The sequence below is a fragment of the Artemia sp. Qi Xiang Cuo genome, chromosome 8, assembly GCF_049724085.1.
Source record: "Artemia sp. Qi Xiang Cuo chromosome 8, ASM4972408v1, whole genome shotgun sequence".
Lineage (NCBI taxonomy): Eukaryota > Metazoa > Arthropoda > Branchiopoda > Anostraca > Artemiidae > Artemia > Artemia sp. Qi Xiang Cuo.
This window is the reverse complement of record NC_142801.1, coordinates 12,124,982-12,148,429: the sequence shown is the minus strand read 5'-3', so window position 1 is coordinate 12,148,429 and position 23,448 is coordinate 12,124,982. Positions and strand designations below refer to the sequence as shown.

Genomic DNA, 23,448 nt, shown 5'->3' with positions numbered 1-23,448 from the left:
CGCCCCTCTACCCTACACTTTTGTGAATTGGTGCCACTGTTCAACTGAATAAAAAAAAATGAAAAAGAACTAAACCTATTCGTGAATCACTGGCAGTTGTAACCACGGTTTTGCACAACCATAAGAAAAACGCCTTTTCCATATTCTATTAAAGTACGTTATTTTATTATTCCATTGTGCTCTTCTATTTTATTGTAGTATTTTACCAAAACATCCTTGACAAATTCAGCTGACTACACGAAACGCTTTACCCTTAGTTCCCACATACTTCAATTTGCAGAAAAGCGCAATTTAGATGACGCATTTATTTTGCGTACAAAAACGCAGTCATGATGAAAAACCCCGCTACCCTCACCTTATTCTTTGTCGACTTCTATTATTATAATCTGCTATAATTTACAAATTATGGGATATAACTATTGAACAATCGGTAATTTGTCTGATTCTTTTGTCGCATATGCTGAAAAAATTTCAACTCTTGCGGATTTGCGTTTTCCTCAAAAACTGTCGACAATCCGTAAAATCACTATGGTTTTCCTGAACTAGGCATTAAATCCACTGTATATAGATAATATATCATTTATATACTGGGATAGATAATATATTATTTATATACTGTGATTAAAACGGACAAAAGAAGCTGTTAATGTACAAGAACTGCTACCAGCTGCGAGTTATAATCTTCGGTTTACTCATTTCCAGCGTAAGGTATCTGTTTTAAGCCGTAACTTAAGACGATTTGACGCGGAGGATATCCTCTTTTTGTTTTACCATAACCGAGGGGGCTGGGAGCACCTACTTTCACGTACACTAGTCGGAGCGTGGCAGAACTGTGCCAAGCAATGAGGGAACTTCCGCTAATGACAGAACTGTGCCACCCTTGGCGCTTCGAAATGTACACCAAGTGGCAAAAGTGAGTGACCCCTCCGTCCTAACAGCATACATTTTATATGGCTTCTATGAACACGCTGCAAGAACCATATTGATTTGAAAGTCATTGGAATAGCGCTTAGCATATTTGTCACGTGCCTGTTAAGCTGTTATTTCATTTCTTATCTATGTTCAAATCTTGGTTATTAGAAGAATACTCTTCAAAATGTCAAACTGTTGCTATTACCTTGTTATTGTTAGAAATGCAATCAAATTAGGATTTAAACTTCTTTCTGTTTTAGTACTGTTTAATGCATTCAAAGAAAGAAATTTAGTGTCGGGGTACTTGTGTATTATACGCCACTCACTCAAGTGCTTCATTTAATTAAAACCTGTTTCTTTGACGCTCAATCCTAATGAAATATCACAATATATGATGAAAATATAATACTTTAGAAACAATTTTGGCCTATATATTTCCACATTAGGGGGGTGGGGGTGAAGTATAGCGGGTCTGCATGCAAAATGTGTTAGGTGCAATTATTCTGCATATTATGAAGTAGGAATAGTTTTCTAACTTTAGGCTGTCCAAATAATTTGCACCCAGTCCTTAATGTGTAAATATATAACCCCAGTTTATATATTTCCCATCTATTCTGTTACTTGTCTTTGCCTTGTCTCACGCTAAGCTGGAAGATACTAACGAAGAAACCGGTTTGTTCTTGAGTTTTAGAAAGCGTAAACTTAAGTGAATAGCGTATAATACATAAGTACCAGCGTCGGTATTTTGATACTGGTAGCAGGGTATACCTTGTTGTTTAATTTGTTCCCATTTTTTCTTTTTTTAATTCCTTCCTTGGGCATGCGGAAAATTTTCTTGTTGTTTTTGTCGATTTATTTCCATGTGGAATATATATTTTTAATACCCTATATGAAAATAGCAAGCTTCATAATATTATGAAACAATAAAATATTTTCTGGCAAACCAACTCTGTAGATTTTTCAAAGAATTTCATTTTTTTCCGTTAATTTTTTTTCTTTGGTCTTATGGCCATGATCTGTAAAAAAGAAAAAAAAAGAGGAAGGGGAAGGTATGCTTTTTTCTGAAACACCCAAAAATATTCCTTTCTACATAATAATCTCTACTTTTCCAAACCACAAATATTCCATAATATTTTTCAAAGAATGTCGTTTTTTTCGTTAATTTTTTTCTTGGGGTTTCATGGTCTGTATTTATAAAAAAAAAAAAAAAAATAGGAAGGGGAATGCATGCTGTTACCTGAAACACCCAAAAATATTCATTTCTGCATAATAATCTCTAGGCTACTTGTACAAATCCGTCCGAAGTAATTAATGTAAAAAATTACATGGTTGACTTTTTTTTTAATTTAAAATAATCTCGTTAACTTTGTTGTGTGTTTTTGACTTTCCCTGCAGAAAAAAGTCAAAGCATGTATTAAACTCTTTAAAATTCGATAATTATCCTTTATAATAGCTTTGCTCAAATGTTTCTGTTCATCAAGAGCATTCCTGTGACGGTTGTCTTTTTGTTGCCATTTGCCTCGTCAGTGCTCGATGGGTTTGATCTGATGTCCGATAAAAACCCTTCAAATTGCTTTCAAAGCGACTGATCTTAGATTTATATTTGTGAAGACAACATTCCATCTTTAAGCCCAACCCCTTTACCAGCGCTGCCAGATCAAGAGAACAAGCACAATGTCTAACCCTGCTTTCAGTAAGCTTATTGCACTTGATTTTTGCAATTTTGGACGTTCAGTAGCAAATTGCAATTACTGAATTGCGTTCAGAAACACTCGTTGAAACTTTTTGCAATTAATTATTGACATGTTTCCTCCAGAGCTCAATAAGCTGAAATTCGTCCTTTTATAGGAAACATTCTTAGTGTATGTATGTGTCTGTATAAGCTAACTATGTTTTTGGTTAGTTTAAAAGGTTCTATGAGATGGGAAGATTTATTATTATTATTTTTGCAAGAAATTCATTTTGATGTTCAAACCGCGTTTAGTAGAGCACAATAATCACGTTTATTCCATAAGTTGTTGCACTTGGTTGGAATAAGCCCTGTTCAAAGCGGGATAAAGGATACACACGAAAAATTCTCGATATTGCTATTTACATTTGTAGGAGGGGAAGCCAAGCCTACCATTGAAATTTCCTCATCCTAAAAGTGCACCAATTGTGGATCCGCTAGGACGCATTGTACTTGTCTATTATATAAAACACACTCGAGAAGTGAATTTTGGTAAATGCTAATGAAATAAAACAAAATTATGACGAAAATATAATAGTTTAGAAACAAATTTGGGCTATATATTTGCACATTAGGGGGGGGGGGGGTAAAGCATAGCATATATTAAATACGTAACCTAAAGAAACCTATTTTAACCTAACCAAACCTATTCAACCTAATGAAAATAGAATATAATAATTAATTATAATTAAATAGATGAACATAGAATACTTTATTAGTAAAATTGTAAAAACTACAACTTGGAAATATGCTCCCAGAACTCAGTTGCTAATAAAATATTCTCTTTTCATCATATTTTATTGTCACCAAACTTAACTTCTCGAGTGTGTTTTATATAATAGACAAGTACCGGACGCATTCTGCGGATGGAGAATGACAGATTGCCAAAGATCATCCTTGTCGGCCAAGCACCTTGAACCAAAAGAAAAGCAAGTTGTCCAGGGAAGAGGTCGTAAGGAATAATTGAAGTAAAATGGAAACTTCTTGTGAGGGTGTAAAGAGGGAGACTTTGAATGCATGGTGGTGGCCCCAGGCGGTTGAGTGCTGCAGTGAGTTATGAGTAGTAGTAGTAGTAGTAGTGCCTCCACTTCCCTAAATCAATTACGATTATTTTGATTTTGAAGGTTTCTAGAGTTTACTTCGTCTTATACTTTTCGTAATTGTGTAAAATTTCGTAAAGTAACTGCATATTCGGAAGTGGTTGGAAAATGTCATGCAAATTTAAACGTTTTATGTTACAGAAATTCAAGGCGGTGAGTTAAGGAAAACGAGTTAAATTAAAAAAAGAGGCTCTGCTCTCCTCACTCGCTATCGCGCTCCTGCTATCACTACGTCTCATTTTTAATTTAGTTTTTTTTCTATAACAAGAATTTTGCACGAATGGATGTGCATTGTCAGTTTAATATACATATGCTGATATTTATCCCGGTACTTGTGTCTTATAGCCACCACACTCAAGTTCTGTCGAAAAATTAAGTTTGGTTAATACTAATGAAATAAAACAAAATATGATGAAAATATAATACTTTTTCAACAAAATTATGAAAACTACAACAAAGAATTATGGAAGGGGTCCGCCCAGACCGCATTATATCAAATACGTAGCCTAAACTAACCTAACATAAGCAAAATACCCACTAAATATTTAATTAAAATATAGCTACAATATAGTTTCCCACCGAGCCGAAGCTAAAATTGTCTGGTATAAAGACCATGAAAACCGGTTAGTGTCTCATGTTCGCGATACAAGATCTTGAGTGTGGTGGCTATAAGATAAAAGTACCTTTATTCCTTAAAGTCTTAATAATTTTCGATCTAACAAAGTTGAAACAGTTGTATATTTTTTAGTAAAGTACTTGTAATTTCTGTTCGTTTGGGATTTCATTTGTTTATTAATGGTGATTTGTGGTAGTTTTACGATTGACTCATTATTCGATTTTTATTTCTGTTCGTTTTTGGTTTAACAGAGTTCTTTACTTTTCTTTGAAAAACTTATTTTGCGGAAAAAGTTTTTTTTTTAGTTAATTACCCTAAATATGAGAACTATGTGGCGGCAATCGGTATGACCTTGTTTTCAACATATATTCACTATCTTCTTCTGGTTATATAATATGACTCTAAGGGTAAAACGTCCTTAATTAGTAATTTCAGCAAACTTTCACCACCAGCTGTGAATAAAGCATGCTCAAGTTTTTATTTGAGGTAGTTTATTACTATCATTGTTTTATAGCAATGGAGGATGGTTGGTTTCCTTATTTCTACATCGGTAATTTGGCCATTCGACCGTCGTTAAATTAGAAATAAATATAATAATCGCATCGTCAAAAGTAAGATTAAATTTGCGCACAACTGAGCTTATGCATCCACTTGCAAATTTCAAATATAAAGTTGAATATCTCATTCAAGGAGAGATTGCATTGCGAGCACTACTTCGAAATTTGATTTGAGTCATGAATGACGTTTCGATAAATAAATTTGGCGCACATGCACAAGTAGCAATCATTATACTCACTATCTTCTCCTTCCTCTCAAGCAGATCACAAGTGGTAGGATAAACAATCGCTTTCCGGAAAAAACTTTCTGTAATACAGTAGAGACATAACGATTTAATATAGATTAAATTAATTTGATATTTAAAATTAAATTCCAGCCTGAAAACCTCTGTAGATAAGGTTTTTTTTTCACCACAATGCTGTTCTTTGCTATTGAAACAGTGTCTATAGGAAGGATCGTAAGTAATGACGGAGAAGGTGATGTGAGCCCATGCCGCCCCTACAGCCTATTGTTGTTTACGAAATTTCCTACAATATCTTCTATCTGTAATATCATTTTCAACTCATCCTTTCATTTTTGTTATTGTTTTGCAAGTTTGCTGATCGATCGGATAGCGTTACAACCTCTTTGAGGTTGTAAAATCTTTGAGGTGGCGTCGATGGCTGTTTTCTGCAGGTGCAGCCTCAAAATGGCATTTACGCATCAAGGGGCCTTCGGGCCCTCACCCGCCACCGAAATCTCGAGATGCTACGACTTTTTTCATACATTTCAGTTTTTGCTGTTTTATCGAAGTCTTGTCCTTCACCCCCGAAACAAAGTTCCACGTACGTGCCTGATCCTCAACCACCCCTCTGAAGAACTATCTAGACCTAGACTAGCACCTCTCGTTATCCAAGATAGCAGAGCAAAAATGCAGAAACGGAGAATGCTCTGATTACCCACAAGGTGAGGCACCCCACACTGAGTGCTTGAAGAACAGCAGTTAAGTGCTGCACTTCCACTCGGAACCGTCTCCCGAGGGAGGTCATCCCTGAAAACACATCTGGTGATTCATTTTAAAGAAACTTCAACACCTTTTCCTTTCCTTTGAAACAATTCTTTTTTCATTTTCCTTTCCTTTCCACACCATTCCTTTTGAAGAAAATTCAACACACTATCGTGTATCGATTGTTGTCTTTTAATGACCTAATGACATGTCACACAGATGTCACACACACAGAAAAAAAAGGAAGAGAAAAACAAAGAAAAACGAAGCCGGGATTATTATTTTATTCGGACTGTATAATATTCGTACAAGTATAAAAATAGAAAAATAAGTTTTCTATTTTCTATTAGATAGAAAACTAGTTTTCTATCTAAGGGGGGGGGGCTAAAGCATAGCATATATTAAATACGCAACCTAACCTAGGTGCGTCCCCCCCCCCTAAACCTCCAAAAATAATAGGTGCATTATGCGGGCATCGCTATATACTGGATCAAAGAAACCAGTCACGAAACTTTTCAAACGGCTATTTCATTAGCAGACAACGGGTGATTTGCTAGATAAATTGATGGCAAAGCGTGGTTTCTCAATATTTAAACGATTGTTTGTTGGGGTTTAGGAGGGAGAAAGGTACCTAGGTTAGGTGAGGTTACGTATTTAATATATGCTATGCTTTACCCCTCCCCCCTAATGCACAAACATATAGCCCAAATGTTTTTTTAATCTCTCCTATATTCATCCTATTTTATTTTATTTCATTAGCATTAACCAAACTTGACTTCTTCGCGGTGCCCGCATAATGCAAAAGTACCAAATATTGTAAACACAATGACAAACCACGGTTTGCGATCCATTTCTCTATTGACAGATACCCGTTTGACTAGTTTCCTTTAGCAGCTTCCTATACAGTATATCGCGTGGGTACCACCTAATTCTTAAGCACCGGTCTTCGTTTTGGATTCTACCTATTCATTTTGGGAAGTTAGTTTTAAGCTTAATCCATCCCTCACCTTGAGATCCCTATTGAAACATTTAAAAAGTTATTTTGAAACTATTGCTATAAAACATGTCTCGCCATCCAATTGCTTCCTCTTTCTGTTGTATGAAATGTGCTATTAAAATTTCACCTCTATTTTTCGCAGACTGACAATTATTGCTGCCTAAAAAACATCATGAAAACTAGATATTTTCAGTACATCTGTCTTGCTAGCTTCGAGAAGTTCCCTTGCGGGGACGACAAAATTGGCGCCCGAGTGACTGGCCAGATTTTTTTTATTGGCGTCATCGACAATAAAAATTCAATTGTCAGTACCTCCACTATTTGTCTTGAGGAAAATGAATAAATAATAAAATAAGAAATTAAACATTAGCCAACATTCATCCATGCCTTGGTGACAGTTGGAGCTGGGAAGTTAAATGACCCGTGATTGTGCTGACTTTCTTTGAAGATTGAAGAGGTTGCAAATAATATAAAAACGAAAGGGAGAAAAAGTGGCCTTATAAATATAAATACAACTTGGTTGACATAAGCACGTTTCCCCCTCCCTCGCCCGCTTATATTACCCAGGGCTTTGTTTTGGGTTTCCCGAAAATTATTGTCAACTAGGCGATACTCAGGCATGTAGAAGACCGTATTCAGGAGGGGGGCTACTGGTCTTGGTCTCCCTCCCCTGAAATTTTTGTCCGACTCGTAAGAAAAGTAGCAAGATGCATATAACCAAATCTTGGATGCGTTTTGTAAAATTTTGTGAACCCCTCCCGCGACACGTACGCTCTTAGGCGTACAGGACCATTTTCGTCTTTTCTTGGTTCTTTTAAAAGCAAAATTACAGAAAAAGATATTTTCAGGGTGCAACGATGCCCCCCTCCAAGTGGTGTCCCTGCATGTAACTACAAGTTTGAACGCATTTGATCAGTCGTTGGTTTTCAGTTATTTTGTACCAACAGATCACCAAAACATTAACCTCGTTTTCTCCAAAAAAAATAATAATAATCTGACGACGATTGTCACCTTAACGATCTTTTGTATCTTTTTTTTTATGTAGCAACTCAATATTAAAAAAAAAAAAACATCTAGAAACGATTATCCGAATCAAGTCCGTATTTTAATATCACGAAAGAATAATTTATGTAAGATATTCAGGTGTAAATAGAGCACTTTCCTTTTTCTTACAGTCAGTCTCTTAAAATTTTACCAGCATTATATCTTTTGTAAGCGATTTCCCTGGCGAACAAAAATTCAACTGAAGTCGTACAAAAACCTGATTTTTGGCTGTAATTACAAATAATTTTGCAGCTGAACTTTGTAGTTCAAGTCCAGTAATAGCCGTAATTTCAGAAAAATATCGTTCGGATTGAGTACCTAAAAATATATTACCCGAGACTGCGTGCTTACATTTTTTTATTGATTTCTGAATTTACATAATCTAGCAGAAGACGGAAAATTGATCTGAATTTCACTATTCGTTCTGGGTTTTTATTCGTGCTTAAGACCACCTTCTGAATTTTGCGAGTTTGGAAGCTCGAATTAAAGGAATGTCTGAATACCTTCCTTTTTTATAAAGCGTCTATGTTATTTTTATAACTATTTGGCTTTGCTGATTGGAGGCGACAAAATTCTGGACTTGTTTTTGGTGCTAACAGGAAAAAGATATAACAGGAATCACATGCAAGTGAAATATTCTTGTTTTTCTCCAATTAATTAAAAAAACTTTTTCCACAAAATAAGTTTTTCAAAGAAAAGCAAAGAACTCCATTAAACCAAAAATAAGCAACAAATAAAATCAAATAATATAAGCGTGAAGCTACCACAAATCAGCATCGATAAATAAATGAAACTCAAAACAAGCAAAAATTAACATGAGTAGGGCTCAAAACCCCTATGCCTTCCCAAGACCAGAACATAATTTGCATTTTACTGAAAAGATATAAATGTGTTTACTTTTATAACTTTAATAAATCAAGTAATATTAGCATTTTGATTAATAAATATTAGTATATGTATAGCCTATTAAACTGACAATCCACATTCATTTGTATTTTTTGAGTAAAGTGAAAATTATGTTCTGGCCGAAATTTTTTATGTGTTTTTAAGTTCTTCTTGTACCCCCTCCCACAAACAAAATTCTGCCTACGGCCTTCAATAAAAGAATATGGAACATAATATAGCAAGGATCTGTGGCCGGCAATGCAAGGCTGAGGAATCGTATCTAATTGTAACATATGTTATAGTTCTATGTGTGTTTTTTTTTATGGAGTAGCTATTGTAAATATAATCTTTTTTTTTACATTCCTTTGCCTAGGCTGTTATGGTTTAAATTATTTATTTATTAATGCTGAGGACGCCTTGTTGCAGGGGTGGATCCAGAATTTTTTAGGGGGGGGGACAAAATAGGTTGATCCGATTAAAAAAAATTAAGGGGGGCGCAAAATAGGTTGATCCGGTAAACTTGCGTTAGGAGCAAGTTTAATTAACGCAAACTTGAGTTAATTAATTAAATTACACTACTTTTGACTACGCTGGATCCGCCACTGCCGTGTTGTATATAAACAAATATTCATCTGAACATTCTTTGATCTTTTCTTATTAGCAAAAGACCGTTGTTTTTCAAAATTGTCTTCCTTTATATATTTTATCCATATTCTTCTTATGTTCTGGAACGCCAAGTTTGACCTCAAGATCTGTATAAATCCATGTAACCAAAATTTTGGTTTGAAAGCATTTCGACTTTCGTATCACATAATTTATTTTAAAGGACTACTCTTATTATTAGGTGTGCATGTTTTTGGGGCGAGGAGTCATATATATATATATATATATATATATATATATATATATATATATATATATATATATATATATATATATATATATATATATATATATATATATATATTCTAAGGGTTTCCCATAATGTGGCAATTTTTATCCTTTTTTTTAAATGCCCATTCCCCTCAAAATATTTTGTTATATTACATTTAATATTTATTATATATAAAATTTTATATTACTATGATTAGGATTGGCCGTAGAACTAGTATAAACTTGGGATTTCAAAAATTAAGACAAATTTATCATTTGTGTTAGACTTAAGTATTAGAACCCTTCGTAAAGAGCGAGGACAATACCTCGCTCTTTAAGCGAAAGTTTTTCTGGACTTAAAAAACAACAACTTATAACTCTAATTAAACGGTCCTTGTGTTTTATGAATCATTCTTAAATAATTTGAACAAAAATCAAACTTTGGTGTAAAGAGCGAGGTATTGAGGAGAGGGCACCCCTGTCATATTCGTAATCTTTTCTATTCGTTTCAACTTCTTACTTTCAGTTTAAAAAATTTGTTTTGTTTTATTTAACTCCGTGAGAATCCAACATTTTGGAGATTTCTGCACTGCAGGGTAGTTTTTTCTGCTCTTTCGCAGAACAGAATTACTTATATTAAGAAGTTATATTATAGTGCAGAAAATATATCTAGATAATCATGTTGTATTAGCAAGGTTCAAAAAATCTTTGTTTTGGCATTTTCATTATAAAAAAGCATAATGCCCACCCGAGATTCTGAGAATTATGTTTCTTTTGAAGCTTCATTAAAAGATCGGAAAAGTTCTCTTCTCCCCCTATGTTTTCGTGAATTGTGCCTCTGAACTTTACAAAGGAAAAACAAATTTACTTTGCTACAAATCAATATGTACAATAAATAATATGTTGTGTTGGATACTATTTAAACTTCAAAGCTCTTAACTGATCACTCTTATTATTATCTATCTAATTAAGGAATTGCTGCTTGCAAATTTGTTTAATCCATTTCCTTGTCAGCAGAGCACGGTTTCACAAAGAAACCACTTACTTTTGTCATTATGGCTTCTGATTACCACCTCAATGTCATCTATTACAAACATTTCGTGTTCAGAGGTCTCTGATTTCAGTCAGCCGACGATTCATTAAAATATTAAGAGGATTGGGTGGGGGAACGAATTTTCCCAAAGTTGTGACCTATCTAGATCATTTTGTCACGACGGAAAATACTAGTATGCCAATTTCCAGAAACGATTACCTTTGTTTTATATGTATATATATATATATATATATATATATATATATATATATATATATATATATATATATATATATATATATATATATATATATATATATATATATATATATATATATCAAGGCCGTATCGACGGGGGGGGGGTTACCCGGTTTGAACCCCCCCCCCCGAAATTTTTGACCGAGTCGAAAATAAGTCGAAAATTAGTAAAACCTAGGTAAAAATCAGTAAAATTAGCTGAAAACTGAGTCGAAAATTAGTAACCCCCCCCCCCCCCCGAAAAAAAAATCCTGGATCTGCCCTTGATATATATATATATATATATATATATATATATATATATATATATATATATATATATATATATATATATATATATATATATATATATATATATATATATATATATATATATATATACATGTATACAACTATTGATCCTTTAATAAGTTAGATATAAAAATATATTTTCTTTGTTGTTTGCCCATTAGCTAATCAATTATGTTTCTGAAAAGTTCATTTGTTTGTCGAAAAGGAATAAAATGCGGCTCTTACGCTTTGAAGGCTGACGTAAACGTTAATGACTAGACTGAACAGGTTCAAACGTTTTCTGACATGTTTCGTACTATCAAAGAGAAAATCATTGGCAATTTTCGCTTAAAAAGACAATTGATTGTTTATCTGTCTTAATTTAAAAGAAACAGCGCTACGCAGCAGATGGAATGATGCTTTTTTTGCTCATTCTTAAAAATAGTTACTACGTTTAAATTTAAAACACTCGTAAATTGATCAGTTTGTAGGTTGTTTTTAAAAGCTCTCATGTTTTTATACTTTGGACTAAGAGACTAATTTACTAATGCACCTTGGCGTCGTAAATTACCATAATGGAAAAAAAAAATCTTCACTTTTTAGAATTGATTTTACTCTGCACAGAACAAAGTAAGTTTTCTGAGGGCACAGAATAATAAGTATCCAGCTGCTATTATGTTTTTTTTTACACATTATAGTTATGGGCTTGAAAGATTTCGAACACAGTAATACCACATATAAAGGGGCTCTCTAGACTCGAATGGCTTTGAGGATTTACGAATTGTTTTTTTTTCAAACCTAGGGGCTTTTCGCATGTGGATTTTGGGGGGAAATCTTAAATTCCCATCCTTTGCCATGCTCTTCAGATAACTCAACTGTTCTTGCGATTCAAGCTTTTGTCCCTCCCTTTGAAGTACATTGGGACAGAATGAACTTTGTTGGTGTCGACGAATGACATACACATTGGATGCCATGCTGTTAAAGTATTGTACACATCAGCTGTTACTGTTGCCTGTTACTGTAGCTGTTACTGATAGACTACTAATCTTCAGTTTTAGATATAGCTTTTTGTGACTATCAATCCTATAAAACATCGCCTTTAACGTCCTATACACCTGAAGACATTGCCTGCAATTTGTAACCCTGACAATAATCAAGGCGTATTTTTTCAAGCTAATACAATCTTTTCAAGAAATATCATCACAATTGGCTTTAAAAAAAAATCCGATGGAAGTAAAAAGCGAAATTGAGACCTTAAACGAACTAAAACGATTGTTACTATTGTTTCAATATATAATTATAAAAATAGCTAAAATATACTGACTCGGGATAATTCCCTATAGTTATAAAATTATGCAAAACTTGAGGGGGCTCAAGGATCTTCCGAAATCTCTCAAAAATTATTTAGTAATTACAAATTGCTATTCAGTTCAAGGGCGTCAATGCACGAAAATGTAGGGGGATGTATTTTCAGGATTTAGGGGGGGAGGTGTTGTTGATTTCCAATTTTTTTTTTTCAATGAAGATACAAAATGAGGGTGTTTTTCAGTGAAAATATTAAAAGAGGTATTTTTCTAAATTTATTAACCTGATTTTTTGAATTAAGTGGGGCGGAGTAGGGTGGTTGACGCGCCAGACTCAATTGAACCTTAAAAAAAGAGGCTATTTCCCAACTTGTGACAATTGTGAAATATTAGTCATTTTTTCCATGTGGGCTGTGCCTGCTCTTTACTAGGTTGCAGCTATGATTATTGTAAATCCTAGAGTTTAAATCCAGGGTAATTATATTATCGGCCCGTGTGCAAGAATTTCTCGATATTTTTTTTAATGTAGTCAAAATAAGTGATCTCAGTTTCTGAAGGAAACACAAGTACGAAATTTGAAAAAAAAAATTGTCAAGAAATACCAAACGCTAGATGGCTGGTGGTGATTTTTTCGGCACTAGCGCCACGTTCTATTCTCATCATTTACCTACTGGGCAAGACTGGAAAAAACTGTGTAATACCTTATTTTTCAGCGAAAATCCACTTTATTCAAAAAACTGCCTGAAAAGTTTTTTTTTGTGTGTTTTGGCAAAGGTGCGTCTTCATTTGACAGCTCTCGCAAACCAGCAAAAATTTCGTTTCTGTAGTAAGAATCTGTCTTCATTTGAAAGATCGTTTTTGGTTTGTCAAAACTCCAAAACCGTGGCAGATTTGAGATGCCAACAGTTAAAATCACTGCTGTCAAATTGGCAAATTTCGCTTCAATTCTTGGACAAAAATGTCTGTATATAAAGTTAGAACGGTGTTTTGCTGTTTCTCATTGCAAAAGATTAAATTATAATTAGAAGAAATGAGATTTTCAGGACTTTCGAAATATTCAACTTTGGATTATTTTTTTCTTCGTGTCTATTTCAATTGTTTTTATAATTGGCTAACATTTGAGACAAACACAACATAAATTAGTTAGAAAGGTATTTTCAGGAAAATAAAAGTGTCATCCCGCAAATTGTAAGATACAATTAGCGGTTTAGTTAGCGCTAATTTTGAGTCAATCAGATTTGTCGTACAATTTTCTTATTGGTTGAAAAATTCAATGAAAAATTAGCTGAGTCGGTATTTGTAAACTTTCATTGTGAATGGACCTTTAACTTCTATGTATTTGTTATTATCATGCAAATTCAGCGTTGTCTGACCTCATATTTTCTACCATTTCTAGTAGTTACTTACCTTCAATTTCTCTAATGGTACATTTTTAGTGTTTTGATAATTAGTTACAGTTCCTGAATTTAGCCATATATACAAATACCAGGGATTGAACTCATGCTGGTCCAAATAATGCCTGAAACCCTTGGGCAGTGTTGTGAACCATTGGGGGTAGTGAAAAACCAACAGACATTAAATGGTTTTATTCAATGGGAAATGAATTATGGTTTTCAATATGGATAGTTTTTTTCGACCTCGTTGATATGCTTCGTTCTTTGAATGGGTGGCAAGGGCGTGTCCGAAAGTGAAACTGATTAATTCAAGAAGAATTCTTTATATCGGAAGCTGATGTGTGATGTGTTTGAAGATTTGAGTTGCTATTTTTTTTATGTTTTTACTTGAACTGCTATAGAGAAGCTCAAGTATAAGGTATAGAGCTATACTGGTATATAGATAGCTCAAGTCGGAAAAGCTGATGTTTGATTTTTTTTTTTTTTTTTTTTTTTTATACTTGAGCTGCAATAGAGCAGCTTACGAGTAGAGCTAAAGTATAGAGAGTTTACAGCAGGCAAATTCGGAAAAGCTGACGTATTTGAAGATTTTCAATTATTTTTTTTTATAATCTTTTGCTTGAGCTACATTAGAGCCGTAGTATCTAAGAGTTTACAGCAGCCTAAGTCGAAAGCTGATGTGTCTGAAGATTTATAACTGATACTTTTGTTAAGTTTTTACTCTAGTTGCAATAGAGCAGCTTACGAATAGAGCTAGATTATACAGAGTTTACAGCAGACCAATTCGGAAAAGCTGATGTGTTTGAAGATTTTGAATTAATTTTTTTTATATATAACTGCCAAAAAAATCCAAAAATATGAAAAATTCAAAACCCTTTTCAAAGTATCAATTTGTCAGGAAAAGCACAAATATAAAAAAAATGCAAAAGCGCAAAACTTTGTAATATACATGGGGGGGGGGGGGGTATCACACTGGTGTAGCAAACAAATCTTTTTTGCTCCCCCCCCCCCACCCCTTCCTTAATAGAAAGTTATTTTGCAGATTCCCGACCCCCTTCCCAGAAAGTTGCTATATGTATCGATGTTTAAAGTATTTGTCTTCTCTTCAAAAATCCCTTATATCTTCTTGAGGATTCTTTTTCTCCTCTCGAATCTTAAATGCTCCTCTCTGGTATGGACTGTACATTTTTGTAATCTGCGCCCTATTTGGATTAATAAGAGATAATTATACTCTTATTTTGGCCCTACTTTGAAAGTAGAAGTTGAAAAATTTCGACTGATATATTTTTCAGTAATGCAACAGATTTTTACGTGTTTCATCTGAAATTGAATGACTCGTGGATAAAAATATCTATGGAAATGTGCTATCATTTGAACCAGAAAAAGTTGCTATTTCAGTGCCAGAACTGGATTTAAAGTCAAAATCTTCAGCAATCAAATAGAACTTAACTCGCCCAGTCATATCGCTATGAAGGAATGTTGCATAGACTGGCCTAATAACAGCCCTTACAGAAAAAGAATTGAAAAAAAGTTGATTTAGGCTAGTTGTGTGAGATGCAAATTTTCGTTCCTGAAGTAGATGAGGTGCTTGCTTTCGCTTCGTGGGTTGCCTCCCCTATAATTTTCTCAAACCCGACGCAGACGTTAACTACCTCTGTACCCCAAGGCTCTCGTGAAAAAGGCCTATTATTATACGTTCATCATTTGAGATTTGCGCATGAAATTCAGGCATGCACAACAGTGGGTAAAAATTGTATGCAATTAGGTGTTATTTCTCATTCAATAATTAGCTTCCATGTGCGTGATGAAATTTTTGTCAAATTGATCCCAATTCCGAGTAATGAATGGTGGTAAACACAACGGACTAGACACTGATGTAATTGTCTTAACAGTCTGTGTGAAGGCGACTCAACTTCCGTTGTGACTCTCACGTCAATTCGTAATTTGCTTTAGAAAACACCGGAAAACGATGGTTACTCACAAAGTCTTAACTGCACAATCTTCCATTTCATGCCTCTATCGGAGGATCCGGGCTTTCCTGGACGCAACTTGTATTTATTATTCAACCTTTCACCTTTCTACACTTTTTGAAATAACTTGAGCGTGAAACTCAACTTCCGTTTTGACTCAAACGTCAATGGGTGCTACAGAAACACCGTGAACGACTGGTGCAAAACCATCAATCCGAACTGCACAATTTTCTAATCCTCACCTAAAGCTTCTACTGCCCCCGAGTCTCCCTAAAAGCAAATTGGGCTTTCTAAAACTTCCTTCAAAATAAACTGTTGTAAATGTACGAACGTTAGTGCAAAATGCGAATCGCTAATCTTTGTTAACGCTAATTTTCAGGGCGATTTTGGAAAACCCAATTTTTTGGTGGTTAGGGGAGAATTTCAAAAAACATGGGGTTAGTGGGAATGCTGATCTTGCCTCTGTCGGTGGACAGAGAATTTTTTAGAGACAACTTGTAATTAGTGTTCAGCCATTCGCTGTTTTACAATCTTAAAAGAACTTGGACATGAAATAAAGTTACGGATTTAAGGACCGCTAGGAAGTTTTAGGAAAGGGGGCAAATTTGTAAAGGGGTTAATTTTAGTAAAGGGGGTAATTTTTAGTAAAGGGGGCAATTTTAGTAAAAGGGGGCTAAAACCACGATGGTATCGAAACAGTAATTTAGTAGATAGGTTTAACGTTATTTTAGTCCCCCTAAACCCCAAAAGACTAAAGTTTAAATATAGTTCCCGGAGTCAGAAACCATTTGTAATGCATATACAGCGTCTCGTGTAGGCATAAGTACCGGGTAATGCGTGTCTGTTTTCACAACTACTTTCTACATAATTACCAACAAATTTACTAAATCGTATCTGCTTTTACTAAATCTCCTTAAAATGAGATATACCATCTCAAATAAATCATCTTTACTGACGCTTTACTTGTAAAAACTTTCAATTTTATTTCTGAATATGATCCTTTTTTATTTTTTTTTCTTCCTAAATTTGGTTAATTAATTTTTGTCTTGTTTTTGTTTTACTTTTTTTTTATTTCTATCTCTTTGTACTCCACATTGTTGTTTTTGTCGGTAATAAAATATAAATACATGCATACATTTCGAGAAGGGGCAATTTTTCGGGAAATAAATGTAGTGGCAATATGCTAACATACCCTAAATGTGCTAATAAGTACTCATTTTCTTTCTAAAACGAATATGATTTGATTTCAAATAGATTCGAAGAAAAAAAGGGGGTAGGGAAATACAGAGGGGGCTAGGTCTCAGAAAGAAGTTTTTATTGTCTTCCTATTCTTCAGGACTAATCTATCATCAAAATAGCAAAATCGATGGAAAACGTGGGTACCAATTGAGGGGAATTGCCCCTTTGGTTTCGATTTTTTTTTATTATCATTAAAAAAAAAATCGAAAGAACAATAAAACTCCCTTCTAGATTTTGAAAAATACATTCTACTCCCCTTCCTAATTTTTCGTGAATTGGCACTCATGAGGAAAAATAGTTATCTAGGAAACTAAGGTATTTTAAGGAAAAAACATAAACTCTAGGATAATAGCAAAATTGTTTAGAACCAAAATATTTTTTTAGCGTTTATTGACAAACAACACTTTCGCGCTGGAGGAAACCTATGAGGGTTTGCGGTTCTCCAGCATTCCTTGAGTACCACCCCCCCCCCCTCAAAAGAAATATGAGTCAATGTCTCGAATTTGGGAAACCCACCAACTGTAGAGTTGATCTGCTGCTCAGACCTTAGCCTTAATAGCTGTTACCATTCAAAATATGCACTATTCTCATTGTGCTCAAAGATCTAACTTACCTTCCTCAGTCATTGAGGCTCTGAGCCCTAAAGAGGATATCTTTTCCTTTGAAAGGGAGAAATAATAGTGGCATTGTACAGGTTTTTTTTTTTTTTTTTTTTTTTTTTTTTTTTTTTTTTTTTTTGTCAACGCTATTAGACTGTGATAAGCTTCATTAAAAGATGGAGGCTTATAAACTGAGTAATGGTACTTCAAATTCAATTAGTGTAAAACTTTATAGAAACAGTAACTACGATTTTGCAGGATTGAATTTTGTTGTTGGGCGTGGCACTTGAAATAGCTTTATCATGAGACAATTTTCTGATCGAGGTTTTTCAACGGTACTGATCAGTGAAAAGATACCTGATAGCTGGAGTTGTTTATTCACATGTTTATATATTGAAAATGTGCTTTTTCCCTTTTTTTATATCATGGAGTACTTTGCTTTAAATTGACTACATTCCTGCTTCTTCTAATCTATTGTTAAGAAAACTTGGCTCTGGCATTTGATATTTGTTTTTATAAATATAGCGATTTAATACTTGACCATATATGTCAGTTTTTTAGTGTTTTTCTATTTATCCAACTTGGTACTCCATCATTTTAAATTATATTGCATATTTTACTTGGACACTCTCCAATTTTTCAGGAAATAATTCTAAGGTTTTAGAAAACTGAATAAAATGGAACGATTATGGGCATTAAATCCCCTTTGCTCCTAGGGGCGTCAATTCAAGAAACTAATGGGGGAAGGGGCAAAAGTTTAAACATATAAGGGGAAATTCTTGTTGTTTCTTCGATCTTTTTTCAATGAAAATATTAAAAAAGGTATTTTACAATAAAAATAATGAAAAAAGATATTTTCAAAATCACGTACCCGCTTGCCCCCTTGCAGCTTGAATAATTGTTCTTGGCTCTTTGGTTGTGTAAATAGTTCTTACAAAAGGCGACCCGTATACTCAGTGGCACAATAAGGCTCCTTAAAATAAATCTTGACGCTTAGTAGCCCCATAGAATAGGTACAACGCAAGGACGGGTATCGGGGCCTGGATTCCCGATCGCAAATTTCTGGGTCCTTATTTAAATTATCAAACAATTTTTTTATTATTATTGCTATTAGCATTTTATTATCGACATTATCATATTGTATCTGTAGATGAGGCTGTTTTTAAAATGGCGCCACCTATGGAAGGAGAATTCATCCTGTGAAGAGAACACTATAATAACAAAAGAATAGTATTGTTATATTCCCCAAAATCACTTTCAAAATAATAATGGTCTCTTGCGAAATTGGATATACCCCCCCCCCCCCCCCCCCTCCGAAGGCCCTCTTAATCTTTCAAGTAATTTTCGCGCTGACTAAAATTACATACCAAATGCTTGGAATAGATGGCCTTGAGGTGGTAGCGAGGATGTAAATAATCTTAATTTATTCTTTTAAATACATTCAAATTTAAAAATACGTTCGTTAGTTATACGCGTGGGGAATTTTCTACGGAGGAGTTTTCCGCGTGGTGGAGAAATTTCATTAGTATTTGGGAGATTTTCTCCAAGGAAGAATTTTCCGCGGAAAGGGGGTTATCTACAGGGCGAATTTTCCCTGAATTTACTTTCTTTTGAAATCACTGGCGGACTCGGTTTTGTCTTTATCGTTAAATGTTTTCGTTCTTTTATTTCGTACGTCATGTATAGCCAGTGCGTTCTAAGAGCATATTTACCATACTAACATCATCGCGACTTGACGGTTTGATGAAAAAGTTGTATACCGTTAGCGATTCGAATCGGCCAAGGCTTCCGGCACAATTTGGCATTCTTTATGTGTATTACAAAATACCTCCAAGGTTTACCCAAATTTATCAAGGCGTATAAATAATCATCTTGAATTAATTTTATGAATTAGTTTAAATTTCAACGTCAATGCATACAAAATTATTGACTGGTTTCAGGTCTTATAACGCCCACTTATTCCTTTAGGAGAGCTTAAATCTAAAGCACAATCGCTTCTGATAAAATAATACACAACATACTCCCGCTCAACCATATGCGGACTGCTATTGCAGCAAGTGCAAACAAAAGATTGTATTAACCTTATTATTTGCCGATTTTTTAATTTACGATTAAATAATTTGGTCTTCAAGTTAAGGGACGTACCTCACGCACACATACAGGATTTTTTGGGGGAAAGGGTTATAGCAAAAGAAACTTGAATAGGGGGCAATAGTTACAAAAATCGGGATGGGGGAATAATACAAAAAACAAATAATATTAAATTATCATAAAAAGTTCCCAAAAATTCAAGAAAATTTATGTTTTTTTTTTTTTTTTTTTTTTTGGGGGGGGGGGGAATATGCGGAGGGGTGTTGAGCCCGCCCCTCCCGAAGTGCACATCCCTGGCATATCACACGTTTTAGTAATTTAAAGGAGCTGAAGTGAGGTTTTTGACCTAATCTTAGGAACAGTTCAGTTTGAAGATCTAAATAGTAAAGATTCTGTCAACGATTGTAGTAAATTGGTTTCTGGAGTGGATTGTGTCTTTTCTCACGAAAGGATTGGCGATCTCCTAAACCCCGGACCATTAGCAATTATATATAACTATTATTATCAGGGCCGTACCCAGGGTTTTTGTCCGGGGAGGGGGGGGGGCTTCAAACCAGGTACCCCCCTGGATACGGCCTTGACTATTATTGATAACTTAAGTTTGCTCAGTTTGCACTATTGAACTTGAATCTATAGCACAATAGTTTCTGATGGAACTTACAACATACTCACGCAACGATCATATTGATATATTATTTGGAGTTTTTATTTAGTTCAAGATTGGATATCGGTATTTTTAGTCTCTAACCCTGTCGTCTTTAACCCTGTTCATGCTCTGCTTGGCAATATGGGACCCCGGGATTGATCCCCCCTGCAGCAAAGTTGGGCAACAAGCTTGCTACTTGCCTCTGTAAAAAAAAGACCCAACAATGGCCAGTAATGGCACTCAATACGAGGTGCCAGTAATGGCACCTCGTATTTTTTTAATCTTACAGAAGAGATAAATAAGGCTCTCGTCCTTCTCGAAGGAATAGTTTAGTTCCAAGGGCGTAAATTTACGAAAACGTGGGGGAAAGGGGCAAAAAAAAATCTAAATATAGGCTGGACAACTTTTTCCGATTTTTTCAATGAAAATACCCAAATATGGTATGTTCAAATGAAAATAAAAAAATGGTATTTTTCAAAATCTAGGGGGTGGGAGGCAAAAAATCCTTGCCTCCTCCTAATTGATGTGCCTGGAAGATCTAAATAAGAAAATAACTCCGTCAACGACTGCAATACGTAGGTTTTTGAAATCCATTTCGTCTTTTCTGTCACCAAAGGATTTAGGCGATCGGTAAAATACAAAAAATATATAACAATTTTAATATTAATTACACGTCAAAAAAAGCAAAATCGAGTCTCATAAATCCACATCCGTTTGACCCTCTATGTATATTTACCATCATTAATGACTTTCTGTGTTGGAAGTACAGCATTGCCATAAAGCACCTGTTCTGGTCAGTTTTTTTTTCGCATGAGTGGATAATTTGATTCTTAAGTTACATCTTTCTCTGGCAGGTTCCTTTAAAACAGTGATCAACAAATAAAAAACGAACCAAAAAAGCCAATACATACAGGCAACTTGATACGTTTTATTCATAATTCAATTGACTAAGTTGTCTTGTCTATTTGTGCAGTGTGTTTGCCCAATTGTCAGTTCATTGTTTAGCTATTGACAATGCGGCCACGGTGCTCAAAAGGTGTTATGTTAAACAACGAAAATTTTGCGGTAGAGCGAAAGAAACAAAAAAAACGCTGTGGGTTTTAATTGCTATTAGCGAACAGCTGTTCCTGCAATGAGGGTTTTTGTATTGCCTTCACGTTTGATCTAAAAAGCTCTGTGTTCAGTGGTGCCAATTCACGAAATTTGTAGGGGGGGGGGGGGTTCGATTTCTTAAAATGAAGATGAAAAAAATTATTTTCAAAATCTAGGGAAAAGGGCGGTACTTGTTAATTAGCCAGGACATACTCAAGTTCTTGATCTGAATGTAAGATCTGAGAAAACCTGTTTCATAGCCATAAAGACAAGTGAGGGGTGACAGAATGCACTGGACTTCTATAATTTGGGCTATATATTAGCACATTAGGGGATGGAGTGGGTGTAAAGTATAGCGGGTCTGCATGCAAAATATGTTAGCTACAATTGTTCCGCATATTATGAAGTAAGAGCTGTTTTCTAACTTCACGCTGTCCAAATACTAAAAAAAGTCTAAGTCTAAAAAAAAAATTCGACTTTTTTTTTCTTTAAATATTGAATCGGATTTTAAATCGAAATTAAATCCTCTAGTTTCAAGCATTCTTAACATAAGCTTATTTTATCTAGAACTGAGCGTATCATCCTAAAAAGGTTCACATTAATCTTTGATTTTTTTATTTTTTTTTTTGCACAAATATGGAGAATGAAGCTAGTAACCTTGTTGACAAAATTCCTTATCCCGATATAATATTCTGAAAACATAAGGGAGGAATTAAAATATTGCAGGAAGTTTCTTGTCTTTTTTTTCTATAGCTTTTATCTTTTGCTATGTACACTTTGTGTAGAAATATGTTACATTCTCAAATATGTATTTATATTATAATATTTTAAATATATTTCATTATGATATATTGAATATCTTCATATTAAAACCAAAATATTTTAAAATAAAGTTTTGTAATATTGTAGGCAGTTACTTGTCCTTTTTTGTATAGCTAAACAAAATCTTATGTTTTCTTTTCTTTTCAGAAAATCAAGCTGCGCTTTTCCGGGACTCTGGACTTGAACATCTCGGGGTCAATGTTGGAGTTTTAACTTCAATTGTGAATCAGCAGCAATCACATTCTCGCGCTGAAATTTGGCTCAAAGCTGCTACCATTGCAGTTCCTATAGCTGGTGGATGCATCCTCGTTATCTTGATAATGCTTGCTGTCAAAATGCTGAATGCAAACCGGATAGCAGAACCTTCTCCCCATAATAAAGATTCACAAAATGTTCTGCAAAAAGTTCTCTGCTCAAAAGGGACAGAATATGCTTTGTGTCCCGCTCGACCCCCTAGAACAGTGCCGATGGTGCAAAAGAAATTCCCTGCTGCTAGACGGTCTCAAAGCCTACAAAACTTTGTGCAGCCATATAGTCAATATCAATATAAGTGTGCATATAATGTAACAGTGCTTAAAGAACCATTTGGTGATAGAAGTGCATTAATCAGCAACAGTTTTAAACCTATTGTGCCGCAAAACAAGTCGCCTGATCGAAGCCGGAATCCTGGCATGATTGTGTTATTTTTTTTTTTTTTTGGAGTCTATGGTTTTTTTTTTCGAAGTTATTTGTATTAATTTTTTTGCGAACTCGTTTTTGAAATAAAAGTAATTTGTTTCAGTTACCTAGATGGTATGTTTGACCGTAATACTACTACTACCACTAGTAACAATTCATTTAAGTACCAAGTCACCCGAGGCCAACACTCCTACTTTACCCAAATTTGTTCACAGCTTCACTCTGTGTCCCCTCGTATCTAGCTCCGATTTCCTCTAAATCCTTTTCTATGAATTCATCTGGCGACTTATCTTCTTGCATCCTAACCATCTATCTTGACCATCTCAACATAATATGCTCAATATAACTTTTAT

At 34.5% G+C, this 23,448-nt stretch overlaps 1 protein-coding gene across 1 annotated transcript in view; it reads left to right on the top strand.

Moving 5' to 3' along the window:
• LOC148949168 (uncharacterized) overlaps positions 1–23,161 on the top strand; it is a 49,732-nt gene extending 26,571 nt beyond the window's left edge. Inside the window, exon 4 of the mRNA XM_089092853.1 lies at positions 22,565–23,161. Coding sequence (XP_088948979.1) covers positions 22,565–23,154 — 590 coding nt within the window. The 3' untranslated portion in view covers positions 23,155–23,161. The remainder of the gene's footprint in view (positions 1–22,564) is intronic.
• Positions 23,162–23,448: the final 287 nt, after the last annotated feature.